We start from the raw sequence: 24,185 nt of genomic DNA on the forward strand, positions 1-24,185 counted from the left end.
AGTCAGTTATAATTCCTTCATTTTTAATGAATAAATGGAAAAAAAGAAATTGGTAGGAGTGGACAATCCCGCCAGACAGTTTCAGCATTATAGGAGCGAGATGTAAAATAAACACATTGTCAGCAGCACTACAGAGGGACCGTGCTGGCACTCCTGTCAGCTTACCATCCACCCCACCACTGCAAACAGGATGCCGTTTGGCTTTACTGAGCCTTTTTCGGACCCAAAGTACCAAATTTGATCTATCTGCCGAGTGCCTATTGTGGGAAATTTGGAGTAACTCCACTGAAGTCAAATGGGTTGCCCTGGATTTACAGTGCTGTAAGTGAGAGCAGAATTTGGCTCAAAGTGTATTCCATTAATGAGTCAGATACTGGCGCTGCAGCCAGCGTGCACCCAGAAATGGCTTTCACATAGCCTAGGGTACTCAGAGTTGTTTTATTGGCGGGCGGGCTGAAGGCCAAGGTTCTGGGGCTCTCTTTTATCCCTTCTATGAAATTCACCTTTCTGCAGAAGGCCAGCACGAGGCTGATGCAAAACCAGGGAGTCATTTAATCTCTCAAACACTGAGCTCGTGAGATGCGTGAACGTCGAGCTGAGCTCCCTGCCTGCCCCGCAGCAGATTTATCACCCGGAGTTCAGGATGTTGTAGGATTTATCAACTTTTACGGGTTTTTAAAGATTTTCTGTATGTTAAGTGACACAGAGAGGCAGTCTGTAAAATATGATGATCTGTAGCGGGCCGGGTATGGCAGAGTAGGGCAGGGGTCCAGGGCTGGTGTCTGGGAGTGCTGCTCCAGGAGAAACAATAAATGCGGACTGAGTGGTTTTGCTTGCAAGAAATCGTTCAGTGAAATCTTGAAGTCTTTACACAAAGGTAACTCGAGTAAATACCTCTGTGTGTGTAAGCATTGATGTTGCCGGCTCGCCCTCAGCACCGCCAGCCCCGTTGCTCAGGACCCTGCGGCCGCTCAGGCTGTGCCGTGCCTTCCCATCGGCGGATGCGGTGTGTTTTGAAGGCCTCTCTATGAAGTCACTGTGTGTGAGAAGTGTAGGAGCTGGGAATCCCCTCCTTGGGATGTTCCATCGGGCTGGACGTGGCGGGGCACTTCAGGTGTGTGTGTGTGTGCGAGCCTGTGTACGCGCACACAGGGAAGCTGCAGAAACGGTGCGGCTAGCTGGTAGCACTGATCACAGCAGGACGGGTGAAAATGTGCTTCACGTCTCGATGATTCATTCTGGCTTCAGTCCTTCGAGCTATTTGTGCTGTTGCTTTGGATTCCTCGAAACTAGAAAGCAAAAACCATAAGCAGAGGGGGAGAAGCTGCGCTTGCCGCATCCCATGCACGCAGCAGCTGGGCAGCCGGCAGCAGGTGGGACGGAGCAGGCAGGCAGCAATGGCTCGAGGCTGACCCAGGCAGCAATGGCACGAGGCTGACCAGGGCTGCGGGCAGTGCCTTCCGCCCTCCTGCCCACCCCAGGTAATCCCTTGGGCAGTGCTGCTGGTCCGTCGTCACCTTGGCAGCGGCACAAGCAGAGCAGAACCACGGGAGGCGGGGAAGCGACTCTGGGTTTACACCGGAGTAATGCTGATCCGAATGTGCCTCAAAGCTGTTTGCAGTCCTAATTATACTCTGACTTCATAGCTGATGCAGTTGCAGAGTCAGCTGCTCCCCCTCCCTCCTCCCGCCTGGGTGAAATCACCTCATCCTGAAGGCCAGCAGAGATTTCTCTGCCGAGGTTGCTGTAAGATCGCTCCTTGCTGTGGTATCTGCAGCCTGAACGTTGGGATGTGCCCCAGCGAAGGCTGGCACCGACAGACCTAGGTATCGGTGCGGGAAATGGGAATGTCAGAGCAGATGCCCCTTGGGCACCTCTCCTGCTAATTTGCACTTAGATGGGTGCCTTTCTCTGAGCACTTTATTAATTAAGGCTTGCAGCCCACCTGTGAGGCAAATAAGTTATTACTGCCCTCATTTTCCAGCAGCAGCTGAAGGAGGTGGTTTGCCCGAGGCCGCAAATCTAATCAGTGGCAGAACCAGGAGCGAGTGAGTTCTGCCAGTCTCTCGTGATGCGCGGTGCACCCCACTGCCAACCTGTAGCAAAATGAACGGCTTCCCTAAAAGTTCACAGTTTTGTTAGCACGATGTGAGTGAAGATGGTGCATCCAAAGGAAGCCTCACAAAGTGGGAGCGCACCAGAAGCCCTGCACAGCGCAGGGATAACGGCGTCATCTTTGTGTGGAACCACAAATCCAATCTTCCCCATAAATTATATACCTCTTCCAGTCAGTAAATTTAGCAGGAGGGTTCAAGCATAAATTTTAAGGAAGCTTTTATTGTAACCAATGCATCAATATAATTAAAACCAAACACAATTCTTTTGCTTTCTTAGGCTGGAGAAAACCCTGTGCCCTTGGAGAAAATTGTTTCCCCTCTTCCTACAGGGAATCCAGAGCCTGAGCAGCAGCTGTGAAGAGTGGAGATAAAGAAAGAAGTGGAAGATGTTGGAAGCGCTTTGGGCAACGTGAAGAAGGATTTGCACTGAAGGAGCTGTTCAAGGGCCCAGCCGCAAAACAGAGACACATACATGCTTATATATAGAAGAATGTAAACCCTCCTGTATGCATACGTTAAAACGTGCATGCCTTGTTGAGAACGTAAGCAACATTCCTTGTAGATGATGGTGGTCTGAGCATTCGTGCTCCTGCAGTCTGAGTCAAAAGATTAGTGATGTCCTTGCTGTAATGCTAGCGTTGTCTCCTCTGCACCTTGTCTATGGTGGCATAAGTGTCCCTTTCGATGCAGCAGGCAAGAAAGAATAGATACACATCTGGAGTTAAATCATATCTGCTGCAACGTGGGCATGTTCTAACCGTGGTGGTGGGGGAAGAGGTGCTTAGCAGCTCGGACAGCAGACAGTTTGTGTGTGTATATATTAAGCGCTATAGCACCAGGTGAGATAAGCTTTTCTTATGGTTTTTGTTTCTCTGGTGCTACATTTACTATTTGTCTGGGGCTAGATTGCCTCTCTTGTGGTGCTACAGTTTCCCCAAGAGGATGTTCTGAAACATGGGACAAGGAGAAATCTATTTTGGTTATTGATATTTATACACAAAAGAGCAAAAAATACTACTTGTTGAGAAGGTGCTATTTTTTTTTTTCTTTCTTTCAGCCTCTGCAAAAACTAAGACAAAACAAATCATCTAGCTCAGAACTTTATAAACCTAATTTTCTTTGGGGCAGCTCTTTTTCTTTGGACAGTTCTGAGCTTGGGAAGCAGCATTCACGGAGGTGGCAAGGACACATCAGCTTCTGTCACAGCTGTGTCCACGTCAAAGTCTGCCACTGCAGACTCTCCTGGACGGGGCTGTAATCGGTCTCAACTCCTGTGATCCAGGGGCAGGAGTGACATCTAGGCTCAGCAAGAGACTCGTTGACAGTAATTCTTACGCACATTTTTTAGAAACATTTTTCCCAGCTTCAGATATTTGCAGCACAAAATTGACCTTCATGTGGCGGGGCAACTTCCAAAGGCATATGGGGATGTTAAGAATCCAGTTTCCAAAGGAAGTTCCTTGTCTCTTGACACTTCCTAACCCACGACCAATCGAGGAGCAAACCCAGGGGCTGCTCTGTCCCAGTCCAACTTTGCGTTTTTCACTACTGCAGGAGAAATGTTTCTAAGCAATCTAAAAGCTAAATTGTCTCTTTATCAAATATTCTCCGATGTGTTTTGGGCACCTGCAGACGTGTTCATGGGGAATATTGATCCGAGTCAGTTCACAAACAGCAGAAGGGCTACGCTGAAAGAGCAAATTGTTCCTAATGAGTAACCTTGCCCTACTTTATATCATGTGCAGTGGTGGGAGGGATCATGTAGCTAAGTGTATTTTGTCTGTGGATAGGGTGTGGACGGCCTCGGAGCCGCAGGGATTCGCCACCCATCAAATGTTTTTCTGCCACTTGTGGCCTGATGCTCACTGATACTCGGCATCCTACATCCCTGCCCGCTCAGCCTCCTACTGATCTAAGTAAGAATTCTTCTAGCAAAAGGAGGAGCCCCAGCTGATTTCAGCGGTGTTGCAAGGATTAGTGACTGCTGGATCAGATACAGTCTAAAAAAATACAGTTTTCTGCAAAAAAAGCCAGGGGAGTTGGCTTACACACCTCAGTGCAAGAGAGAGGGCTCTCCCACGTATCCCTCACCCTTAACACTTATTACTAGCTCCTGAGATCTGAATGTTTATAATAAACTTCTAACCTGGAATATGCATTATTACTTTTTCCCTTCTCTCTCCCGTGCAAACAGTTTGCACCGCATTGGTTTTGCTGCCTTGCTGGCTCTCCGGGCCTGCAGCCTGGAGACTTGTAGCATTTCTCCCAAACGGCAATTCCCCTGAAACATTACAGCACAGCAAAGAAAGGAGAAGGTTCTGCTCTTACCATAGCATTACTATGGTAGGCTTTGGGAAAGCCCCTTCAGTCAGCACCAACGTCAGAAACAGGGACTGGCTCGTGTTCCTCAGTCCGAACTCACCACGGACAGGCTCTTCTGGAGAGCAAATGAGCCAAACCACAAGCAAAGCAACAGAACCAGGGCGGACTTCCCAGGGGATCTCTTCCCTGCTTGTCCCCAGCGCCCAGCCCAAGCGGCCGAAGTGTGGTGCCTGTTGTTCCCCTCGTGGCACGACAGCCAAACCCGTGGTGCTTCCCAAGCGTAGGCAAGAGCAGGAATGGAACCCAGTCCTGCTTTCACCCCGATCGACTTCACTTTTGTAGTTCTAAATTGGGTGTTCAGTGTGAACCAAGGGTTAACTTCTGGAGACTTTGATCTATTAGTTGCTGGTCAAGCAAGCTTTGCCAGAGAGCAGCCTCCCAGCACTTTATAGCCAGCATTCGCTGTACATAAATCGCATTACTTACTAGAGGGTATCTATTTGTCAAAGCCTTACGTTTTCTGGTATAATTGCCATTCTTGAATGCCTCCGTTTTTTGAAAAGGGGTGTTTTTATCCTTTCTAAAATACCTGCTCTCACCCTGGTTGATGTTTGTACTGGACAACAAAGCACGCTGTACGCTCCCCTGGTGCTGTTCGTGCCGCGTCGCAGCGGCTGGGTAAGCTGCTACTGATGGGAAGGAAACCGGCACAGTTCCTCTCTCTCCCGCTCGCTCCTCTCCTCTCTTATTTTTTTACAGCAGCCAAGAAGTCATTGATTTTGATTAGCTCCGCAGTTGTGCCTCTGTGAAGACTGGGGAGTGCTCTCTAAATGAAAAAAAAAGCCCTCATCTTGGGTTTCAGCAGCCGGCGCGTGCGAAGCCGGAGGAGGAGGTTATGAGATCATAGTCTATATAGAACGCCGCATAATGTGGCTGTGAGAAAAGTCTTTATTAATTTTTAAAGCTGCTCTCCACCAAGGCAGCTCCCATCACACGGCGGAATTTCATATTTCGAGTTAAAACGGCGGTGCAGCACGGGCTGCTCACCGGCTCCGTCCCCGCCTGCTACAAGTCACTTGGCCGGATTAATTCTGCTTACAGGCAGCTGCCTTACACCCAGGGCAGACTCGAGCCCGTTGGGTCCGGATTCCTTCTTAGAATTGTTGTAGGTAGGCAAGGAAATAGGGAACGGGAGTCACACCTCCTGTCTCGTGCCTGGGACAAGTGCCACCCAGTAAAAATGCAGTTAACAGCCACGGGGCCTGAGAAACTCCTCCCGCTTCTGTTTTAGCGCATGTTGGCATGCAGAAATTATCCTAATTTAGCTAAGCCCATTACTCAAGCAATTTCCTGAAATCAGAAACACTTGTTAAATCAGCTTAATCCGATCTGCGAAGTTGTTTTGTTTCCATATCGTGCTAAAATTACACGAGGCTTCACTGCACCGCAGAAGCAGGAGCAGCACTCTGTCTGCTGAAAGTGATTGGAAACATCTGCTGGCAGCTGGTTGCTGTGTCCGCAGGCGCCAGGAGCCAGGAGCCAGGAGCCAGCCCCGTCCCTGCCCTGCTAGCACGGAGCCGTGCACTGAAGTTGCTGTGGGCCGAGCAGGAGAGCAGTGTTTTGCAGTGGGGCAGCGCGGGAAGGGGACGTGAACCCAAAGGGGATCCTTCCCTTCCGTGCCACTGTACGCAATGGCTGTGTCAGATGGGATAACACATCTCCCTTCATATGTGTTGTTCATTTTCTTACATTGTTGTAAGACAGCTGTCCTAATCTTAACAGAAGGCCGAGTTATATATAGCAAACTACCTATGGCTCTGAACGAAGCGCCTGTCAGTTTCCTGGCTCTGTCCTGCCTCCAGCACAGGCTGAGCAGTATCCTCACCACTGTTCTTAGAGCAGATCTGATTTGGAATCTCAGCTGCGCAGTCCAGCCGCGTCCCCCGCCTCAGTGTAACGCCGTGAGAGCTCACGCCCTCAGTACACGGAGTTAAACTGGTTCGTGTCTCCTTCCAAATATTAGGAGACACCGGCATGTGCACTCGAAATCCAAGGGAAAACCCCCGTCTGAATGGGGGAGGGGCTGCTGCCTTCCCCTCTCATTCTGCCCTGCTCTGAATGCACGAGCCCTTCTAACTCAGAGGGAGATGTTTGGTGCAGCTTTATTCCTTCCCCCGCCGTAAGATGTCTGTGCTCTCCCCTGCCTGTCCTGGCTGCAGTCCTGGTCCCGCTGCACGCAGCCAGTCTCCATCAGGACGCACTCCCAAACGTGGCTCCTCTTTGAGTACTTGAATTTCACAAGTTTTTCAATATTTACAGAAAGTGACTTTGGAGCTTGACGGCGTCTGGGCCTGGAGCTGTCGGTCTCCTCCCATTAGTAGCTACAGCTGCCACAGAACTGCACTGGGCGTTGTGTCCGGGGACGTTCACAGCATCACCTTTCCAGTCACTCCATGACTGCAGCTTAGCAAAAGAAGAAATCTCCCCCTTAACTTCAATCCTTGGGACGTTTGACAAGTGTCCGTTCTGCTCCCAGCTGCATTTCTAACAGAACAAAACAGATGAGATGCATTGAGTACACAATTCCTTGCACGTGTCTGGTTTAGCACGGCTCGGATGTAAACTCTTGCAGAGTCACTGTGCAAGTTTCCACCCTCAGAAAAGCGAGAGCAAAGCGTACGCTTGCTGCTGATACAGATTCACAGTCTCCTGTTTATAGTTGGATGTGGCTTCTCTCTTTTGTAAAAGGAATTTCATATGCTGAGACTCTTTGTACATATTTATAATGACTTTATTAAAAAAAAAAAAAAAAAAACTACTGTTCAATGGCAAAAAAAATGGCTCCGTTTTTTTATTTCTGCTCCAAAGTTCGAGAGAATAACTTCCTTCCACACGAACCCACTGTTTGCTCGTGGAAACCAACCCAAGTTTCCCGTGAGCTGTCATTCCCCGTCCCTCTGGTCCATGGGTTCCCTTTTGTGGGGATGCACCGGGCTGTCACCGCATTTCTGGGTGCACCGAGAGCCGTGCTTGCTTCCCTCCTGGGCTCTCCATCCCCATCCCAGGCAGTGCGTTCCCACTGGAGGTAGCCACTGGATTCCTTGCCTCGGTTTTCCACTTTCATGGGATCCATTTGCTAGGAATCAAAGTGCGTTGTTATGAGAAGTACGGCTGTTCCTCCTCCGCTTCCCTGCATCTCTCAAAGCAGATGCGGGCTATCTCCCCTGTTCAGGCTCTGCCTCTCCTCCTCTCTCCTCCAGCCATACTTAACTATTCTTTCCAACAGAATGTGAGCCTTAATCCCGTTACCATTAGCTGCTGTTTGCTTTAATTCTTCTCCCCGTGGAGTTCCGCAGCAGGAGGGGATGGCGGCACTCAGTGTCCCCCAGGTACAGCTCTTCCTGATTATCCACTCAAGTGGGATTGTAACCTTACGGCCATTTCCATAGCAATGAGCACAGAAGATGCCACAAAGCTTAATGAGACACCCTCTCTGGGCAAGGAGCACAAAGCAGAGGTTTTGCAGTGAAGGAGAAGGCTCTAGCAAAGGAACAGCAACTCCATCCGCATGTTGGTGCTCCTGCAGCACACTCAGCAGGGATGGAAACCGCAGCAATCTCTTCTTCCTCAGACACGAGGAGTGCAAATTCTTTTGTTAACAACACCAGGCATCTCCTTGAAGAGCTTTTTCTGAAGCGGAGCTGCTTGAATGAAGCCTGAACCTCTCAGGTGGGCAATCCAGCTTGGATATGAACCAGGCTGGCTCTCAGAGCAATGCAGCTGCTCCTGTATAATCCTGCCCTCCAGCCAGCAAATCTCACTGCAGCCAGTCTCTGCAGGGGCCCTGCATCCCATGCCCCAGCCCTTCTGCTAGCAACAGTGCTACCTGGGCCCCGCGCTGCACCAGGGCTCTTGGAGCAGGCAGCCTGGAGTGCAAAGCAGAGCGCTGAGGTGTGCTGGGGAGCGCGGTGCACCTTCACTTGTGAGGTTGGCCTGGTTAGCACCTTACATTCAAATCAAACCTGACTTTACTCTCTCCTTGCCTCCCACGGCTCTTCCCATCTGCCAAGAAATAGGAAAGCCCCTCATGAAAACTAAAGAGGAAAAACATTCCCGAGGAAAGAAAGCATCAGCTCCAGCTCCACCAGCACCGAGCTCCTGGAGGCGTTGGGAAGATGGCAACACAGCACGCACAGTTTGTGAAGCGGTCACTGGGACACGACGTGTCTCCAGCACCCAAACAGTCTTTGGGAACATGGTTCTAAAGAGTGGTTTGGAAGAGTTCTCTAAGGTAATGTAACAGCAACTGTGAAGTGCTATGAGGTTACAAATTCAAGGAAGCTACAGCCAGAGAATGACAGCTTTTTCCAGCATACCAGGTTATGCACGTGCAGTGGGGACTGCTGGTACAGCCTCCTCCATGCAACGCTTACCTCTACTAGAAGGACAGGAAGAAGGAAACACACCAATCAGTTTCAAGTCACGTAAGTTCAAGAAAAATTCTTGGCCATAGCTTAGCTACAGAGGTTGCCACAACATGAAGCACATCTCCCTTGCCTTTGAGGATGACTTTTCTGGCTACCAACAATTGCTGTTCTGCTGGCTGCTGGAGAGAGAGTGCTGGGAGAATGAGACAGCGACTAAACAGGGGCATGGGGTCAGCAGATGTTCTGCTCTTCCTTCTCTCCCCATGCCATTCCGTTGGGTGGCACGCGTTGGCTTTAATACACCTGGAAATGAGCGGAGGTGGTGCCGTCCTTCCAGCAACGCAGGGTTTCTACTGTGACAGAACGGCAAAGGGGACAGGTCTTCTCCCTGTCAAACCAGAGGCAGAGGCATTCTTCACAAAACACGTGCTGCGGAGACAAAAGGGCATTGTCACAACACAGGCAGCGGGTCTGTGCACGTCCCTATGTGTGCATGCCCCACAGCACGGCCTGGGGAGCAACAAACCATTGAGGTTCATGGGGACAGAGAAGCCAACTAGCAGTCCTCGGGTGATAGGAAAAACAAATCCCAGCATCATTAGTACATCAGTTGGCCCAAAGGAAAGGATATGTGATTCTATCTCTTAATATATCTCTAGAAAGGATGAAAAGAGCCCAAGAAATTTGCTCTAATGAAATAGTTGAGGATAGAAACAAGCTTTCATTCCAACTCTCCTTTACCCTGTTTCCACCCTCAGCACACTGGGTTAGTTTACAGCCCTTTGCTTAGCTCAGACAACCTCCTTTCTTCCTCCTCCCCCTTATGGCATTTGTTTCTGCTCACAGCACCTAGTCCTGGTCAGTGGCTTCCACAGCCCCAGTTTCCCCTTCTGTATAACACTCAGTTTTCAACCCTTATCTTATCTCGCATCCACACCGACCACAGAGGTCTCCCCTTCCCTCCTGCCTTGGGTGCCAGCAGACATCATTGTGCGGGCCAGCACACAACCCAGCTGTTCCCAGCCTGGAAGAGCAGGAACAGGGCAAGGCAATGCATTTAGGAGCTGAGGCCTTCTCAATACATGTGGAGTCAGCAGTATCAGCTCTTGACGAGCACACACAAAAATAGCTTCCTCTGGGGCTTACAGCTTGCTAACATCTGCACAGATGTTCACAGGAATGGAAAGAGGCACAGGTGAGCGACTTGCTTGAATCTGAAACCTCTGTTATAAGGCATGAGAATGTGAGAGCTCTTCAACAAAGGGCTCCAGAGCTTTCTGTTGACAAGAGAGCATGTAATCTATCAAGTCTTCCCTGCATGCACCCACACAACACCTGCAATCTCCAGGATGCAGAATTTCATCCCAACAGACAAAGCCTGACCAGGTTACGATGAGCAACTGAAGGGAAATTCTTGGGGAATATCACCAGCCTCACCGTAGGCAGTGCCTTCAGCTGGCCCCTGGCAGCTGAACAAACACACGGCAGTGCCCTGTGCTCCAAGGGATGTGCCAGCACCAGGTTAGGACTGATGCATTTCTCGGAGCACGCCACTCTCACACTGTAGCTTTCACCAGTGTTTACCAAATGAGAAACAGAACAACTCCCATGCACTGCCCGGGGGGACCACTTCTATATGCAGCACTACTTTTATTGCTGGCCAGACGTTCAGAGACCATGAGTACCTGGTGCTGCACCAGTACGAACGCATCCTAACGTGCATTCTGGATCTGTGCCCCTCTTGCAGCACTTGCTTGCAGTTCAGTGGGCTTATCTCCATCTCTCCAAGGGTCAGATAAAAACACCTTGCATTCCAGATCCAAGGTCTGGACTGCCAGCGGGGAGTCCTGGGACTGCAGGGCTCATCTTCTCCATCCAAGAGCTGTAATCAGACCCTATGGAGTGGAGTTCATACGGCTCAGCTATCATGAATCACTGGCTATCCAGAAGGGGATATATCCAATGGATATCCTATATCCAACAGGACCCAGCAAGAGCTGCCAGAATTGTCTAGGCTGGCTGTGCCTCTCCCTAGCTGCAGAAATGCCAGCAGGGGAAGGTGACGTGCGAAGCTTGGGGTCTTACCTGGCACATAAGGATCAAAGGTTCCCTGAACTCTGCTTGGCAGATGGCACAGATGTCCCCTGCCTCACTGCACTGCTGGCTGGTGGCACGGGCCCCGTAGGTCTGTTAGGAAGAACAGAGGAAAAAAAAAACACTGTCAAAAGGTTTGAAGATAACCTGGTTTGTGCCTGAGAATACACGCAGCGCTTTTCACACTCAGATTTCCTGCGTGATGCGGGAAGGAAAGTGGTGCTACTCCGCTGTGTGTGGGGAAGAGAGATGTGGGAACCAGCATGCAGAACCTGGGGAGTCTGGGGTCCTGTGCTCTGCCTTGTTTCCCCCTCGAGCCGACTCCATCTTTTAGCATTTCCACTTGCGGAGTAATGATAATGAAATTTAATGAGCTCAACAGGGAGCTGAAAGGATTAATTCAGCATCATTTGCAGAGGTGTTTAGATGGTGGGAGGCGTTACTATTAGCAAGTCAGGCAACAGAAGAAGGGTAACAGCAGCAGCACCCGGGGCTTCCCACTTTTCTTTTTCAGGATGTGGAAGGTAAATGTTGCTTCTCCTACTGTAACACTGTCGTAAGGGGAATGGAGACATGCTGAGGAAAAATGCCTGCTCCAAACCCACAGGACAAGCAAGGTGAACTCTAACAAACTTCCACAGTGTTACATTCCTTTCCTCTACATCTTTGGCTTTAACACTTTAAAACACAAATCACAGTGTTTCACCGCAGCAGATCTGAACATCAGCCCTGTACAACGCCACACCGGGGCGACTGCCGTGCTCTGTAGCATCGCTTTGGATGGCAACACACACCAGGCATCGCATCCGCTGCTTTGCCATCTTTCCCACACAGCACAGCTCCAAGTATTGCCAGCTTTGTGTCGGTGGGTGAACCCACGCTATGCAGGGCCCCCAGCAGCCTCTATGGCAGGCAGGACGGGGCAGATGTCAGAAAGGTTCCCAGCCAAGGGATGCTGGCTTACCCAGCCATGGGACAACGCGCTGTTTTGATTCTACAGTTCTGATACACTGAGCCATTTTCAACTCCGTCACTCAATAGGAGGAAAGTTCCACCTATGAAGCAGATGACCACTCACCTGTGGGGTGCAAAGGACCTTCAGCGCTTTCCGGACACTTCCCACACGGCCACAGATGTCAAAAGACTGCAACAAAGACATTTGGTAGCAGATATTTTTCACAACATGCACATGTACACAACTCAGAGACTCAGGAAACGTGCGGCAGAGTCTCTGCAAACGGATCCTTGGAGGGAGCAAAGATCCTAAGGAACAACGGAGCTGAAAACGTTCCATGGCGATTATGAAATGCAGTCAATGTGAACCAACAGTGCAGCAATGGGCTACAGCTCAGGGACTTCACAGGCCAGAAGGAGGAGCAGAAATCAGAGCGTTGCAGTAGGACAGCGTGCCCACCATAATACAGACCCTTTCCCACCCTAAGAACTGAGGGTGCCCAGAAATAAGGCCAGAAAACACCACGGCCAGCTTGAGAGAGAGGGAGGGGGAATGTGGAAGAGCTGGAAACGGCTTTCCTTAGCCTCCGGGGAAAAGAGGATTTCCAGGGCTGCAAGGCTCTGCCATACAGCTTGGGACTCCAGGGCCCAGCCAGTGTTAGGAGGGAAGGAGTGGGAATTGCCTGTCCTGCTGGAGAGGAGTGCAGTGATGAAATACCACCAAGAGAAGGAAGGCCTGCGGAATGAGAAGCAGGACTGAGGCTGGCTTGCTCCCATTTCCCTAAAGAAACCTTAAAAGCCAGGAAGGAAATGAGTTCCCAGCACCCACAGTTCAGAAAAGGGCAGATAGTAAGGCTGCAGAAAATGATTTCTGAAGTGCGACTGAAAGACGTGGATATTTACAGCTTGGCCAAGAAGTACAGAAATAAGCTCCCTACAAATACATAGGGGCTCAGCAAGAGAGGAGACACTGGCAAGTAAAGACACAGCACTACTACTAAAAGGGAAACCAGCTGAAAACCTGATCTGACTTGCCATCTTCCCTACCTGCTGGCAGGGCTCTATGAACTAGATAAGAAGAAATAATTGGGCAGAGAACAGTTCTGCATCAGTCGGGAGAAAGGCCAGAGCTCATCACAGGACCCTTCCGCTTCTAACCTGGGTGAGGAGGAGCTCGGAGGGCAGGGATGCAGAACGTGTGCAGCGGCAGCGGACCAGCAGCGCAGAGACACCAGAATGCCTGGGGTTGGCTTTCTTCTTTTCTTTTTTTTTTTTTTGGTGTGTGAGCATGATGAAGTGGGCTCACTGCAGGGAATGCCAATGAGATCATCGTGCAATAGACGTGGAATCAAATGAAGGCACCGATAATGCTTCCAGTCAGCATGTAAAAAGCTCCCAGGGTCCTTCCAGTAATGCTTCCAGTCAGCAGCTAGCACTTGAGGCTGCCGACTGCTACAGATTTTTTCTCCTCTAACAAGGATGGGGATCAGCTCCCTCCCACAGCACAGCTCACAGCCGTTTCTGGTTGCTTTGCCTGTAACGTGACTCTGAATGCCTTTGCTCTGGTTCTGATGTCTCCTGTTCTTCCAGCCTGTTTCCCCTCCTTTATTTTTCCTCCAGAGTTTCCTGTACCCCTGAAAGATGCACGTCCTACGAGTCCCTTTGACATCCCTTCATCTCCCCGTGCACTGAAATCTATGTTGCACCCGTCATCCTTCCAGCAGGTGGACTGCAAATCGGGTTCACAGCCAACGAGTGCTCTCTTTTGTCAACAGAGGAGCAGCTGCAGTGTTGCCATCACAGCCCAATGAACTAGCCTGAAGAGTATACACCTGAGACAGGACTCAAAGCAAACGCTGTCATACCACTTGGTCATTTCTTCCCTCCAGTATCACTTCCACCCTCAGCTGGTGCTTCTGTTCAGGACAGGGAACTGTAAGAGCTCGATGCCTTTATTCACAAACAAACATCTCCCAAAATCAGAGGTTTCCATTGACACAGTCTGGTCAGAGCGCCCAGACAGCTCCCACTGGGCGCACTACTTAGTGCACTTTGTGTGGGCAAAGGGGACGCAGCCCCAGCCAGGCCCTGGCCTTCTGCCAGAAGTGCAGAAGGTCTGAGTGCCAAATTGGCTTCTGTGGTTTTTCTAATGTGGTTTGTGGCTTTGCTAATGTGAACTCCTCTGGGTATATTTTCAGCGTCTCAGGCAAGGAATGAGACCTGCAACTCTTGTGATAGTAAATGGGATGCACGCACCTAGTATTACATGGACCTGTATTGGAAGGGTGCTCCCACTGCTCCTGCTCTTCTCTCTCATTTCCAATCAAAGCCTCCAGCAGGCACAGGTCTGCTCCTAACCTGGCCACATGTGCTGTTCTGAGCTGCTGCCACACACTGACACGGGACATACAGGCCCTTGTCCCTCCACCTTGCTCTGCCCGGCTCCCCTTCCCACAGGAGCAGGTGGCTCCCACTGCTCACTGACCGGTCCAGATGGGAGAAACAGCACACAGAAGTGCAGGACAGCAGCCCTTCTGCACGTGTCCCTTCCCTTGCACAAACAAGGATGCCAGACAGATCACTTGAAGTCTGCCCCCGTGTTGTGATCTGACTACCTGACCCCCACAAGGCCACAAAGCCTTGCAGGGGTTCCCCAGAGGAGATTCAGACAATGACATCTCTGTCCATCACGTGGACATCACATGCCCGCTATTCAGGCAGCGTACTGCCTTGACTTGGACACAACAGATTCCCATGACCTCCTCTGCCTCCCATCTCCACAAAAGCCCTGAGTGCCCTGGCAGCAGGGGCTGCACGCCTGACTCCTGCACTACACGTAGTTGCAGCTGCAGGCACAGCTTGGATTAACAGCCGTTATTTGATTGTTACGTGGTTCAGCAACCCACCAGCTCTCAGCTCTTTTCAGTTCAGGCTTTCTTTTCTCTCAGTTCTTCCATCCCACACTCCCTTTTTCCTATGCTGAGACAAGCATCAGCGGTGCAGTGAGCCAGACTTCCTTGGACCTTCTCGGTGCAATGGGTAACAGTGCATCTGTCTGCTTCAGCTGCCACCCTGCCCCGACATAACGAGACTCGCAGCTATTTCTAGACCTCAGGTTTGTGACATGTCTACATAAAGTCACACCTATTCGTTTATGATTTTAAAGGCAGACTCTGTGCCTCGTTATTTTTGAGCAAGCATCAACTGCGTTTCTCTGTCACCGAGACCCTCGACTTGTCCCAGAGACACCCGTCCCTAGAATGGGGCCAGAACGGCGTGATTCATCCAGGCAGGACCTGTAAGTCCCTTAATCTGCCTGCTGCACTCAGTGCTGCAACAGAACACCTGCTCTCTCTCACAAGACAGAGGAAGGCTTAGAAACATTTAACTGCGGCGATCCCTCGTGGTGCAGAACCCACAAGCCTGGAGGCAGCGAAGCTCTCTTCCGATGCTGGCCCCCCACGGCTCCGCTGTCATTCTCTTCTAGCCATCACGGAACAGAGAGTATTAGAGAGCAGCAATGATTTCATCAGCCTGATGCAACACTGCCTGAGCAGCCACACTTCTCCCTCCAGCTCACCGATGCCCGTACAGCAGCGAAGCAGAATGCTTTGGCAGCCAAAGCACGGGGCTGTCCCCAGCTGCTGCAGCTTCCCTTCCTGCCTAGCGATGGCAACACCTAGAGGTGCATTTCTCCCCCTCAGCTGTGCTTCTGGCTCTGCTCTTGCTTATTAATGAGGCGCTGCTCACCTTGCAGAGGCTGTACAGGATGATCAGGATCCCGCCCAGGAAGTAACTGCTGGATGGGTCGTCTCCCATGATGTATTTGTACCATAACTGGATGGGGACAAGGGATCGGAACAACTGGCTCAGCTCTTCAATAACCAAATAAAACTTCCCCTGTAAAAAAAAGATAGGTGATGAGTATCAGGAAATCCAAAGAAGAGCATTTAAGAGGTGCAAGGCTTGAAGCATATAGGACTTGCGTTCACAAGTGCACAGTCACCCGGTGCAAAGACTCAAGAGATGCAGTTATCTCTGTGGCCATCTAACCCAGTGCCTACAAAGGATAACTGCAGTGCTTCGTAGTGCTCCTCTCGATCTCTGACTTATCCAACTGTTATTTCACACTTGTGAATCTGAAGCTTTTAGAGCAGGTTATGGGTGTATATCTTCTTGCATATCTGTACAACGCTACAGCACGTTAGCAGTAGGGGTTAAGGCTTACAAGCTTTACATATATAAAATGTAGATACTATCAGTAATGAGAAAAGGAAAACAAGACAGGTCTTCTTCATGCTATACATATTCTGAAGGAACAGAGATTTAAATGCAAGGTGACACCAGACTTCTTGACAGCTTTGCAGATCATCCTGAAGAATCTCATTGTCTATTTGCCAGTATCCTTCCCCTACCACTCAGGTGTTGGAATGTCTACACTGCCTCTGAAAAACCACTAAGGCACGCTGCACTCCAAGATGCCAATGTTCCTCTCCTCCTTCCCCTTTCCCAACCCTTTGTTTCTCTGATTCAGACAGGAAGGAACCAGAAATCAGAGAAGTGTCCATGCAGTACACTATGGGATTCCTATGGATGTTGTCTGCTAAATGCAAAATAACTGCAACAAATTGGCACTCCTGTGTGACCTAATCTAGGTGTTCCTGCCCCGGTTTGGGCACTGGACTAGATGATCTTCCAAGGTTGTTTCTAATGCCTGACATTCTGTGATTCTGTCAAGCAATCCTATCTCCAGTAAGGGGGAGGCTGAGCCGTGCCTGCAGGTGTAGACAAAGGGTTGCTAAAGCAAACTTCATTCCAATGTTGGATTTAATGCCACAAGTGCAGCAAGGCAAACTTTCCTGAGGACCTTAAGGTAGTAAACCAGGGGGCGGGGGTCTCCCAGCCTCAACAAGGAGCTACTTGCGTTCTGTCCCACAGAGTGTAAGAGGGAGAAGTGGTGACAGCACAGCGAGTTCAAGCTGCGAGCCCAGAACTCCGCTTAAAGCATAATGACATTATCCAAGCCAAAGAAATATTTTAATGTCAGCTTCTATTTGATCGTAACAGGGAGAAGGGGGGAAATTCCCCTGGAATTTTGCTGTGCTGTCCCAGTCAGCTTTGTCATCAGCGATGTCATCACGGGTCAGCAGGCGACCGCTGAGCTGTGGAGGGGGATGAGCAGGACAGGATCCCGCAGGACAGCGGCAGCCAGCGCCCTTCCCCGGGGGCCGGGGGATGAGATCACTCGCGGCCATCCCACCGTCCCCAGCAAATCGAATCCTTCGGAGAGCTCTGGCATTCTCATGATCTCATATCCCCCCCGGGACAGGGAGTGAGGTCACACCAGCAGTTGCTAACGGACCCGGGCTGTTTTCTTCCTCTCCCCACACCCTCCCCCCCTCCCCTCGCTAATCCCAGGTGGCATCACATAGCACAAATGTAACGGCGACAATCCGGGGGCCTGAATGCAAGCAATTTATTAAATTAGCGCAGAGGGCTCCGCGCCGCCTCGTGCCTCGATACGATCATCGGTTATTTCTGGAGCCTTTGTGACAGAGGGTCGCAGCCTGCTAATGACTGCGCTGTCACTTCCTTCCCTTCACATGGGCGCTTCTCCACCTCCCCCTCCTCAGCCAGCTCTGATGAAAGCTACCAGCAAGCTCCAGGCTGCAAGCTGCTTGCCTCCTCGTTCCTCCCGCCGCGCTCAGCATCTTTCATTCGGCCTTGCTTCCCCGGCAGGCCGGGCCGTGCCAGGTCACTGCTTGCCTTCCCATTGCATCAGATGGATTTGGGCGCACCCGTGAGCTCCGTTCTCTGAAGCCTGAAATCAGGGCGAAGCTGGAACTCTTCTCCCTCAAAGCTTTAGAGACACTGAAGCAGCCGAGCACCACGTGAAGGTGGGCCACTGGCTGAAACGAATCTGCCGCGAGTGACAGAACTCCAGGTTTTCCAGCCACAAAACTTCAACCCTTCACAAAGCTTCAATAATTCCTCCCTGCTATGACGTGAGTCTGCAGCTTGCCATGCACCAGGACCGCTTAGCACCCTCACAGGAGCGCAGGGAGGTTTTCAATCGAGGCACGCTTCCACTCCGCCTGTTCCCACCACTGCTCGGCCCGCCAGGAGAGGCCTTTTGGTAGCTCAGTGATTACAGAAGGGGAAAGCAGCACAAGGACAGCAGAGCAGCACTGAGAAGAGAATTAGTGCTACAGTAAATGTTTACAGAGATAGAGCTTGTCAGGCACCTCAGTGCAACACCAGCCCTTGTCTAAGCTAGGGAAAGTGCCAAGGAAATAGAAGTGATTCTGCAGAGGGCCGTGCTGGGGATAAGTGCGGCCTTCTGAGCCACAAGCTTAGAAAACAAGGTTGTTACCTACAACTTCAGCAGCAAAATATAGTATTCTGATAGCAGGAAACCGCTGCAGGCAGCACCCATCATCTGTAAGTGCACTCAGTGCTCCTTTCTGCCTTCTGCTCTTCAGCTCTGTTATTTCTTGGCTATCTAGGCTGAAGTTTTCTGAGCTAAACATCTTTTTTCCAGCCGCACTTTGTGTGAAATCTTGAACTTCAGCTATTTTTCATCCAGATTAGGAAGAATTGCGTGTTCTATTGAGTGTGAATACAACTATTTCTCCTATACAGATCTGCTTTGGAACGATAACCAGAGGTAAGGCAAGGGCTGCTTCTCCTTCAGGTGACTTCTCTTATTTCATGGAAATCCACACAAATCTAAGCACTCGGACCTGGGAACCTTCTCTTGGACATGGTGTGATGCATGTCTGGGTTGTGCAGGATGCAGTCCTTGGGAGCAAGCCTGCTGCCATGCTGGGCTGCAGTGACCAACTAGGATATTAACGGGAATTACAGCTCTGCTGGGGGGAGTCAGGCACCAGAACAGTCCGTGCTCGGCTCTCATTAAGCTCTAGCACCAGGCTGAGTTGAGGTACACTGCTGAACCTCTGTCGGGTCAGTCACTGAGCAGAAAAGGGCCAAGGAGCCCTGCCTCTTTTTATGACGCTGCCACTGCTCGTTTGCATTGCTGGCTGATGCACGGGACAGCTATTAGCTGCTGCTTCTAGAAGAAAATTTGAGATGCTGAAGGACTAAGGCGAAGGTAAAGTTGTTTTTAGTGTCCAAGCTGGGACGTCTGGGCTTAGAGTTTTTCAAGCACTTACATTTACAGATCACATTACCTTTAAATGTTAAACCACTGACTTCAGATTGCGGCTTTAAGAGGCTTCTCTACCATCACATAGGAATTATTTGGCAAAGAAAAGGATGGAATTTAATTCTCCAGCGTAGCATTCAGCTTTAACCTACACAACACTCTTTTTCTTCCAGTGCCCTCTTTGCTCACTATGCACTTCCCAGTTTGTACAACAGCTTCTCTCAATGTACCCCTCGTTTCACCCATGGGGTATGGCATACCACGTCTGCTGATGGACAAAGAGGTCTTACAGAAAAATAACATGAAATCGCATAATTAAAAAATTAATCACAATACACACATACCAGAGGGGGAGGCGATTACAGCTGCAGAAGCACCGCTAACTCCCACACAGCCTAACCGAGCGTTGACTTTGGGCTCTCATTTGACATAAGGCTTTGCATCAGCGTGCATGTGCTTCCACAGAAGGAAATGGAGAGAGGCATGCTAAGGTTTTACACCGCGGAATTAAAACGGGATGTAAAAGAAGTGAGAGAAGTTGCAATGAGACAACTGTAAGTCGTGATTAGCACTCAAGGGAAGTTCCAAGTCTCACTTGTTCCGCTGCCAGCAGCATTAGGACATATACTAAGGCAGGAAGATGCTAGAAAAACTTCGAGACCTGCTGGCAATTTGGATCAGAGGAGAGCAGACTCTGCTGAGATTTCAGACCAGATTGCCAATTTAAGGAAGGAGCAGTAAACAGCACTGTGACACGGAGGATGCTGGTGAAAATCCATGCAAGGCTAATGAGAAGCAATTCCAAAGTGGGTCTAGAGGGACTAGGAGGTTTTCATGGTTAGTGTGCAGCACTTCCGACAGTCACACCTTAGACAGATTAAACGGGGAAGGTGCTTGAGAGCACTGTTTTCTTTAAAGTTTAGTAGCAGTGACTTTCAGAGCCTGTTAGGGAGAAGAAAGAGTCCCAGTTTCTCAGCACTTAGTCTTATGCTTTAGTTTCTTTCTTTAACAAATCTCTTAAAGCTGCTGTAGGCTGCAGGAGGGAAGTCTTAGCAGAACCATCAGACTTCCCGTGGCTCTAGAGGCGCAATGCTCACTGTTCTCCAAGCAGAGTGAACCTATTTCTGAGCGAGTTTCCGCCGGAGAGCATCCAAGATCCTCAAGGAGAGGATAGCAAGAGGATAGGCCATTGTCTATCTAGACACACCAGTTCAGCCACACTGCTGGGGAAGATTAGGATTAACTCAGGCACCACACAGACAAGGAACAGGAAGACCTTACTTGGATATTTTTTGTGCCGCACCACTTATGTTCCTACTCCCAGTACTTGTGCAACTTGTTTTAATGCCTCCATATTTTCAGTGAGTGGCATCTAGAGGACACAAACATTCCAAGCAGTATTTTTTTGTCCCCTAGGATGGAGAAAAGTACTACACCAGCTTCTTATTAAATGACTGATATGTACTCAGCCCTGTGATGAAAGAGGGGCTGCAGCAGGCATCAGGAGAAGGCTGCTGCCGTCGCTATTGCAGATAGCACAATCTCTCTCTGGCGTCTTCCCTCTTAACATAAGCTTTCTGGAAGAGGCTGCAGCCTAGAGGAATTGCAGTGGCAGCAGCAAGCTGCTCCTCCTTCCAATGATCCAATGGGACCCGTTCTATGTGATGTTCTACAGGATCGCTGTGTGCAAGAGGAGCTAAGTGTTCAAGGAACTTAAAATTCTGCACGTGCAAGTCATTTGTGTGACTAAGGAAGGGTCAGTCTGACCAGTGAGAGGCTGGGTCCCAACATTTTGAACCATGATATCTCATGGTGCTGAGCTCTGATGAAAGATGGAAGCAGACTGCTGAAACCCCTAACCATTGTGCTCACTTTCCTTACAATAATTGTCTAACTATACATGGCTGTTCACAGAGACAGAAGCAGGTGGTAACATGATAACCAAAGTAACTACAAACATCCTCATGCTCCATTCTTACATGGAAGAGCACTGGGACTACTCTAAATTAAGCCAGTTTCCATGATAGATCTGTAACCATCCTACACCAGAAAATTTAGGATGCACCTGAAAAGGGTATTTGGTCCAAAGTCCGAGGACAAAATTATGTGAAGAATGTCTGTCACATACAGACTAAGTTTTTTCCATCCCATTTTGTTCAGATGGTACTTAAAGAAAAACCAAACAAAACTAAACACACAAAACTAACCAGCCAAAAACGAACAAGCAACCAGAGATGCAGTGAGGAGTCAATAGTGCTAGTCTGTACACTGATGCAACTTGAACAGTCTATAGAAAAGACCTCACATGAGTAATGCCAGTATGACCCCAGACTTAAGCTCATTTGCAATGTCTAGATTCATCTTTCAAACAGAACGGACAAGTATTTACTCAAACAGTAATTTCATGCTATGTTTTCAACAAATGTTAGTGTTTTCCTTGTGAATTTCCAGCCTTCCAGACATGTAGCTCTGGGATTCCCTGGTGTTCTTGTAACTGGGCTGCACACCTGTACTGAACATGCAATGAAAATTCTGACTTAGGGCCTTTTTTATTCACCAGCCATTAGACAGCAGTGTCCTGTACGTGCCCTTCTCCCCTGTATACCTCAGGTTCTTACACAGCTCTTTTGTTCTGCTGTTCTTTCTCTACCCCACCCCCACGTTACTCTTCACTCCCCAGGATATCAGCCTAGATTGCTGACAGCACCATGAGGAGGGGATGGGAGACTTGCAGGCACCTGGGATTTCCTAAACGGAAATCTTTGGCAAATGTCTTTTTATTATTTATTTCCTTATTTTTAATTCCACCCCCCTCAAGCTGTCATTCCTTAGCAGTGAAAATGAAAAGCTGCCATTTGTGTGTGCACAACAATGGAGGCCGCTGCAGGCCACATGGCTCCTGCAGTTTAATTTACTTTAATTCATTTTATATTGAACCAAATGATCTTATTTGCTTATTTTAATGGACAGCCTTCAACATGCAGGGTGGGAGCCAAGCCCCTCCCCAAAGAAATTGTGAGCCCAGCTGCCATTAAAACTTGCACTGAGCTTTGAAGGGTACAACACAGCTCTTGGGGTGAAGGGACATCTTTAACCACAGACATGCACCTTCCCCCCCAAACCCCAAGGCAGAGGGTTCAAGATCTGACTCTGATTTGAGTTAGTTTCCTTTTTCTGCTTTTTCTGCTTTTTTTCTGCTGTGCACAAGTTACTCTTCCTCTGTGTTCCAGCCTGATTGCAGTCCCAGACTCTCTTGGCATCTCTGTTTTTCCAGGCTAGTTTCAATCTGGGAAACTCTGGGATGTTTTTACATTTTCATTCTTCCCTTGGTGGGGATACCTGCAAAGATATTCTGTTTCTAACATATTCAAGCTTGGAAAACCCTGGGTAGACATAGCAGTCTTCACACTTTGCATTCAAGCAATGAATACTGTTTTGGTTCCTGTCAACCTTTTCTGGGCCCAAAATGTTTATTGCTAAATGCATTCAAACTGAAAAGACAAACCTCTTTTTCTGCCTCTTAATGTTAACTTGTTTTTTCTCAGTTACAGCATGAGTTCATGCTTTAATAAATCTCATTCTGAAGATGGTGAAGCTTCAGGTTGGCCTTCAGCTGTTGCAGTGGGTCCAGAGGAGGGCCACAAAGATGACCAAAGGGCTGGAGCAGCTCTCCTGTAAGAAAGGTTGAGGGAGTTAGGCTTGTTCAGCTTGGAGAAGGTTTTCCAGTACTTGAAGGGAGCTTACAAACAGGAGGGGGAGGGACTTTTTACATGATCTGATAGTGATAGGACAAGGGGGAATGGCTTTAAACTAAAAGAGGGGAGATTGAGATTGGACGTTAGGAAGAAATATTTTGCTCAGGGGGTGGTGAGGGGCTGGAACAGGTTGCTAAGAGAGGTTGTGGATGCCCCATCTCTGGAGGCATTCAAGGCCAGGTTGGATGGGGCCGTGGGCAGCCTGATCTGCTGGATGGCAACTCTGCCCATGGCAGGGAGTTGGATCTAGATGATCTTTAAGGTCCCCTCTAACCTAACTCACTCTGTGATTCATTTCCATCGCCAATGGGAAGCCTCTTTACTTTTTCCTTCTAAATCTGTACTGGGTCCAAGATGCTCATTGACATCACCTTAACCAAATGCTGCCCTTCCTGTGATGGGGCCATACTAAGGATGCACGACCATAGTACTTGAGACTGGAAGAATTGCTCTAGCCAAAGTTTTTCGTGTGTTCACTGTCCAAATGAAAAGATGCATCTCAGCTAAGTGGAGTTTGATACTACTTACTGCTTTCATTAATGACGTTAATGATAGAACCAAGTAGGCTTACTAGATGTGCAGTTGAGGCTAAACTGAGAAATACATTGGAAGGAAGAATCATAATCCACAATCATCTTGTCAGAATAGAGAAATGGTCTGTAAAATATGGGGCTCATTTCATTAAAGGAACACCAAAGAGAGTCCAGCAGAGAACAGTGAGAAAAACAAAGATCTGAAATGAATGAGTCTGAGGAGAGACTCAAATAATTGTTTCTTCTATAGCGAAGACTGAGAGGACATGCAAAGATTTCAACGTACAAAAGGAAGAACATAATCTGATTTTGCTCCAGTCACAATGGATATGGAGAGGTAAGCAATTTAAGAGAAGGACACTGAGAGGTAACATATCACATTAGAAAAACGATGCAAGCGTCAGTGAAAACTATATAACAGAGAAGACCAGAATCTCAAGGAGCAGTATGAAAAGCCAGACTAGCTTTCAAAGTGCCTTTGAACTTCCCAGACAAGGAACATCTGAAGAGCCTGCTCAGAAGTTGACCATGGAATGATCAAAGCCCCTGATATTCCACCCATTGGCAAGCTTTATCATCTACTACCACCAGCAAGAAGATAATGCAAGGAAACTGAAGATTAAATACCTCTATCCCAAACACTGCTGTGCTGAACTCTGTCCCTGACAGTGCAGCAATCCCCACTTCAGGCCTTGCATAATAAGGAGCTAGAGGCTGCTGCTCCGGCCATTTTTTTTCCACAGAGAGGCCCTTGTTGAATATTTCCTGGAGGAGAAAAAAGCCCACAACGTTATAGCTCTACCCTAATTTATTTC

At 49.1% G+C, this 24,185-nt stretch overlaps 1 protein-coding gene and 2 long non-coding RNA genes across 4 annotated transcripts in view; 1 reads left to right on the forward strand and 2 right to left on the reverse strand.

The window, feature by feature from the left end:
* Positions 650 to 984, reverse strand: LOC110406205. Its single transcript, XR_002443353.1, has 2 exons — positions 895 to 984; positions 650 to 819 (listed from the first exon to the last, which is right to left on the reverse strand). It is a non-coding gene; the product is annotated as an uncharacterized LOC110406205 (long non-coding RNA).
* Positions 1,039 to 2,638, forward strand: LOC110406204. Its single transcript, XR_002443352.1, has 2 exons — positions 1,039 to 1,114; positions 2,395 to 2,638. It is a non-coding gene; the product is annotated as an uncharacterized LOC110406204 (long non-coding RNA).
* Positions 7,261 to 24,185, reverse strand: part of RNFT2 (ring finger protein, transmembrane 2) — a 29,972-nt gene continuing 13,047 nt past the window's right edge. For both annotated transcript variants that reach the window (XM_021412396.1, XM_021412397.1), the window contains 4 exons: positions 15,665 to 15,814; positions 12,039 to 12,104; positions 10,952 to 11,053; positions 7,261 to 9,295 (listed from right to left, as the gene is read on the reverse strand). In XM_021412396.1, the coding sequence (XP_021268071.1) occupies positions 9,161 to 9,295; positions 10,952 to 11,053; positions 12,039 to 12,104; positions 15,665 to 15,814 (453 nt within the window). In that variant the 3' untranslated portion in view covers positions 7,261 to 9,160. The remainder of the gene's footprint in view (positions 9,296 to 10,951; positions 11,054 to 12,038; positions 12,105 to 15,664; positions 15,815 to 24,185) is intronic.

Source organism: Numida meleagris, chromosome 14, assembly GCF_002078875.1.
Source record: "Numida meleagris isolate 19003 breed g44 Domestic line chromosome 14, NumMel1.0, whole genome shotgun sequence".
NCBI classification, from domain to species: Eukaryota; Metazoa; Chordata; class Aves; order Galliformes; family Numididae; genus Numida; species Numida meleagris.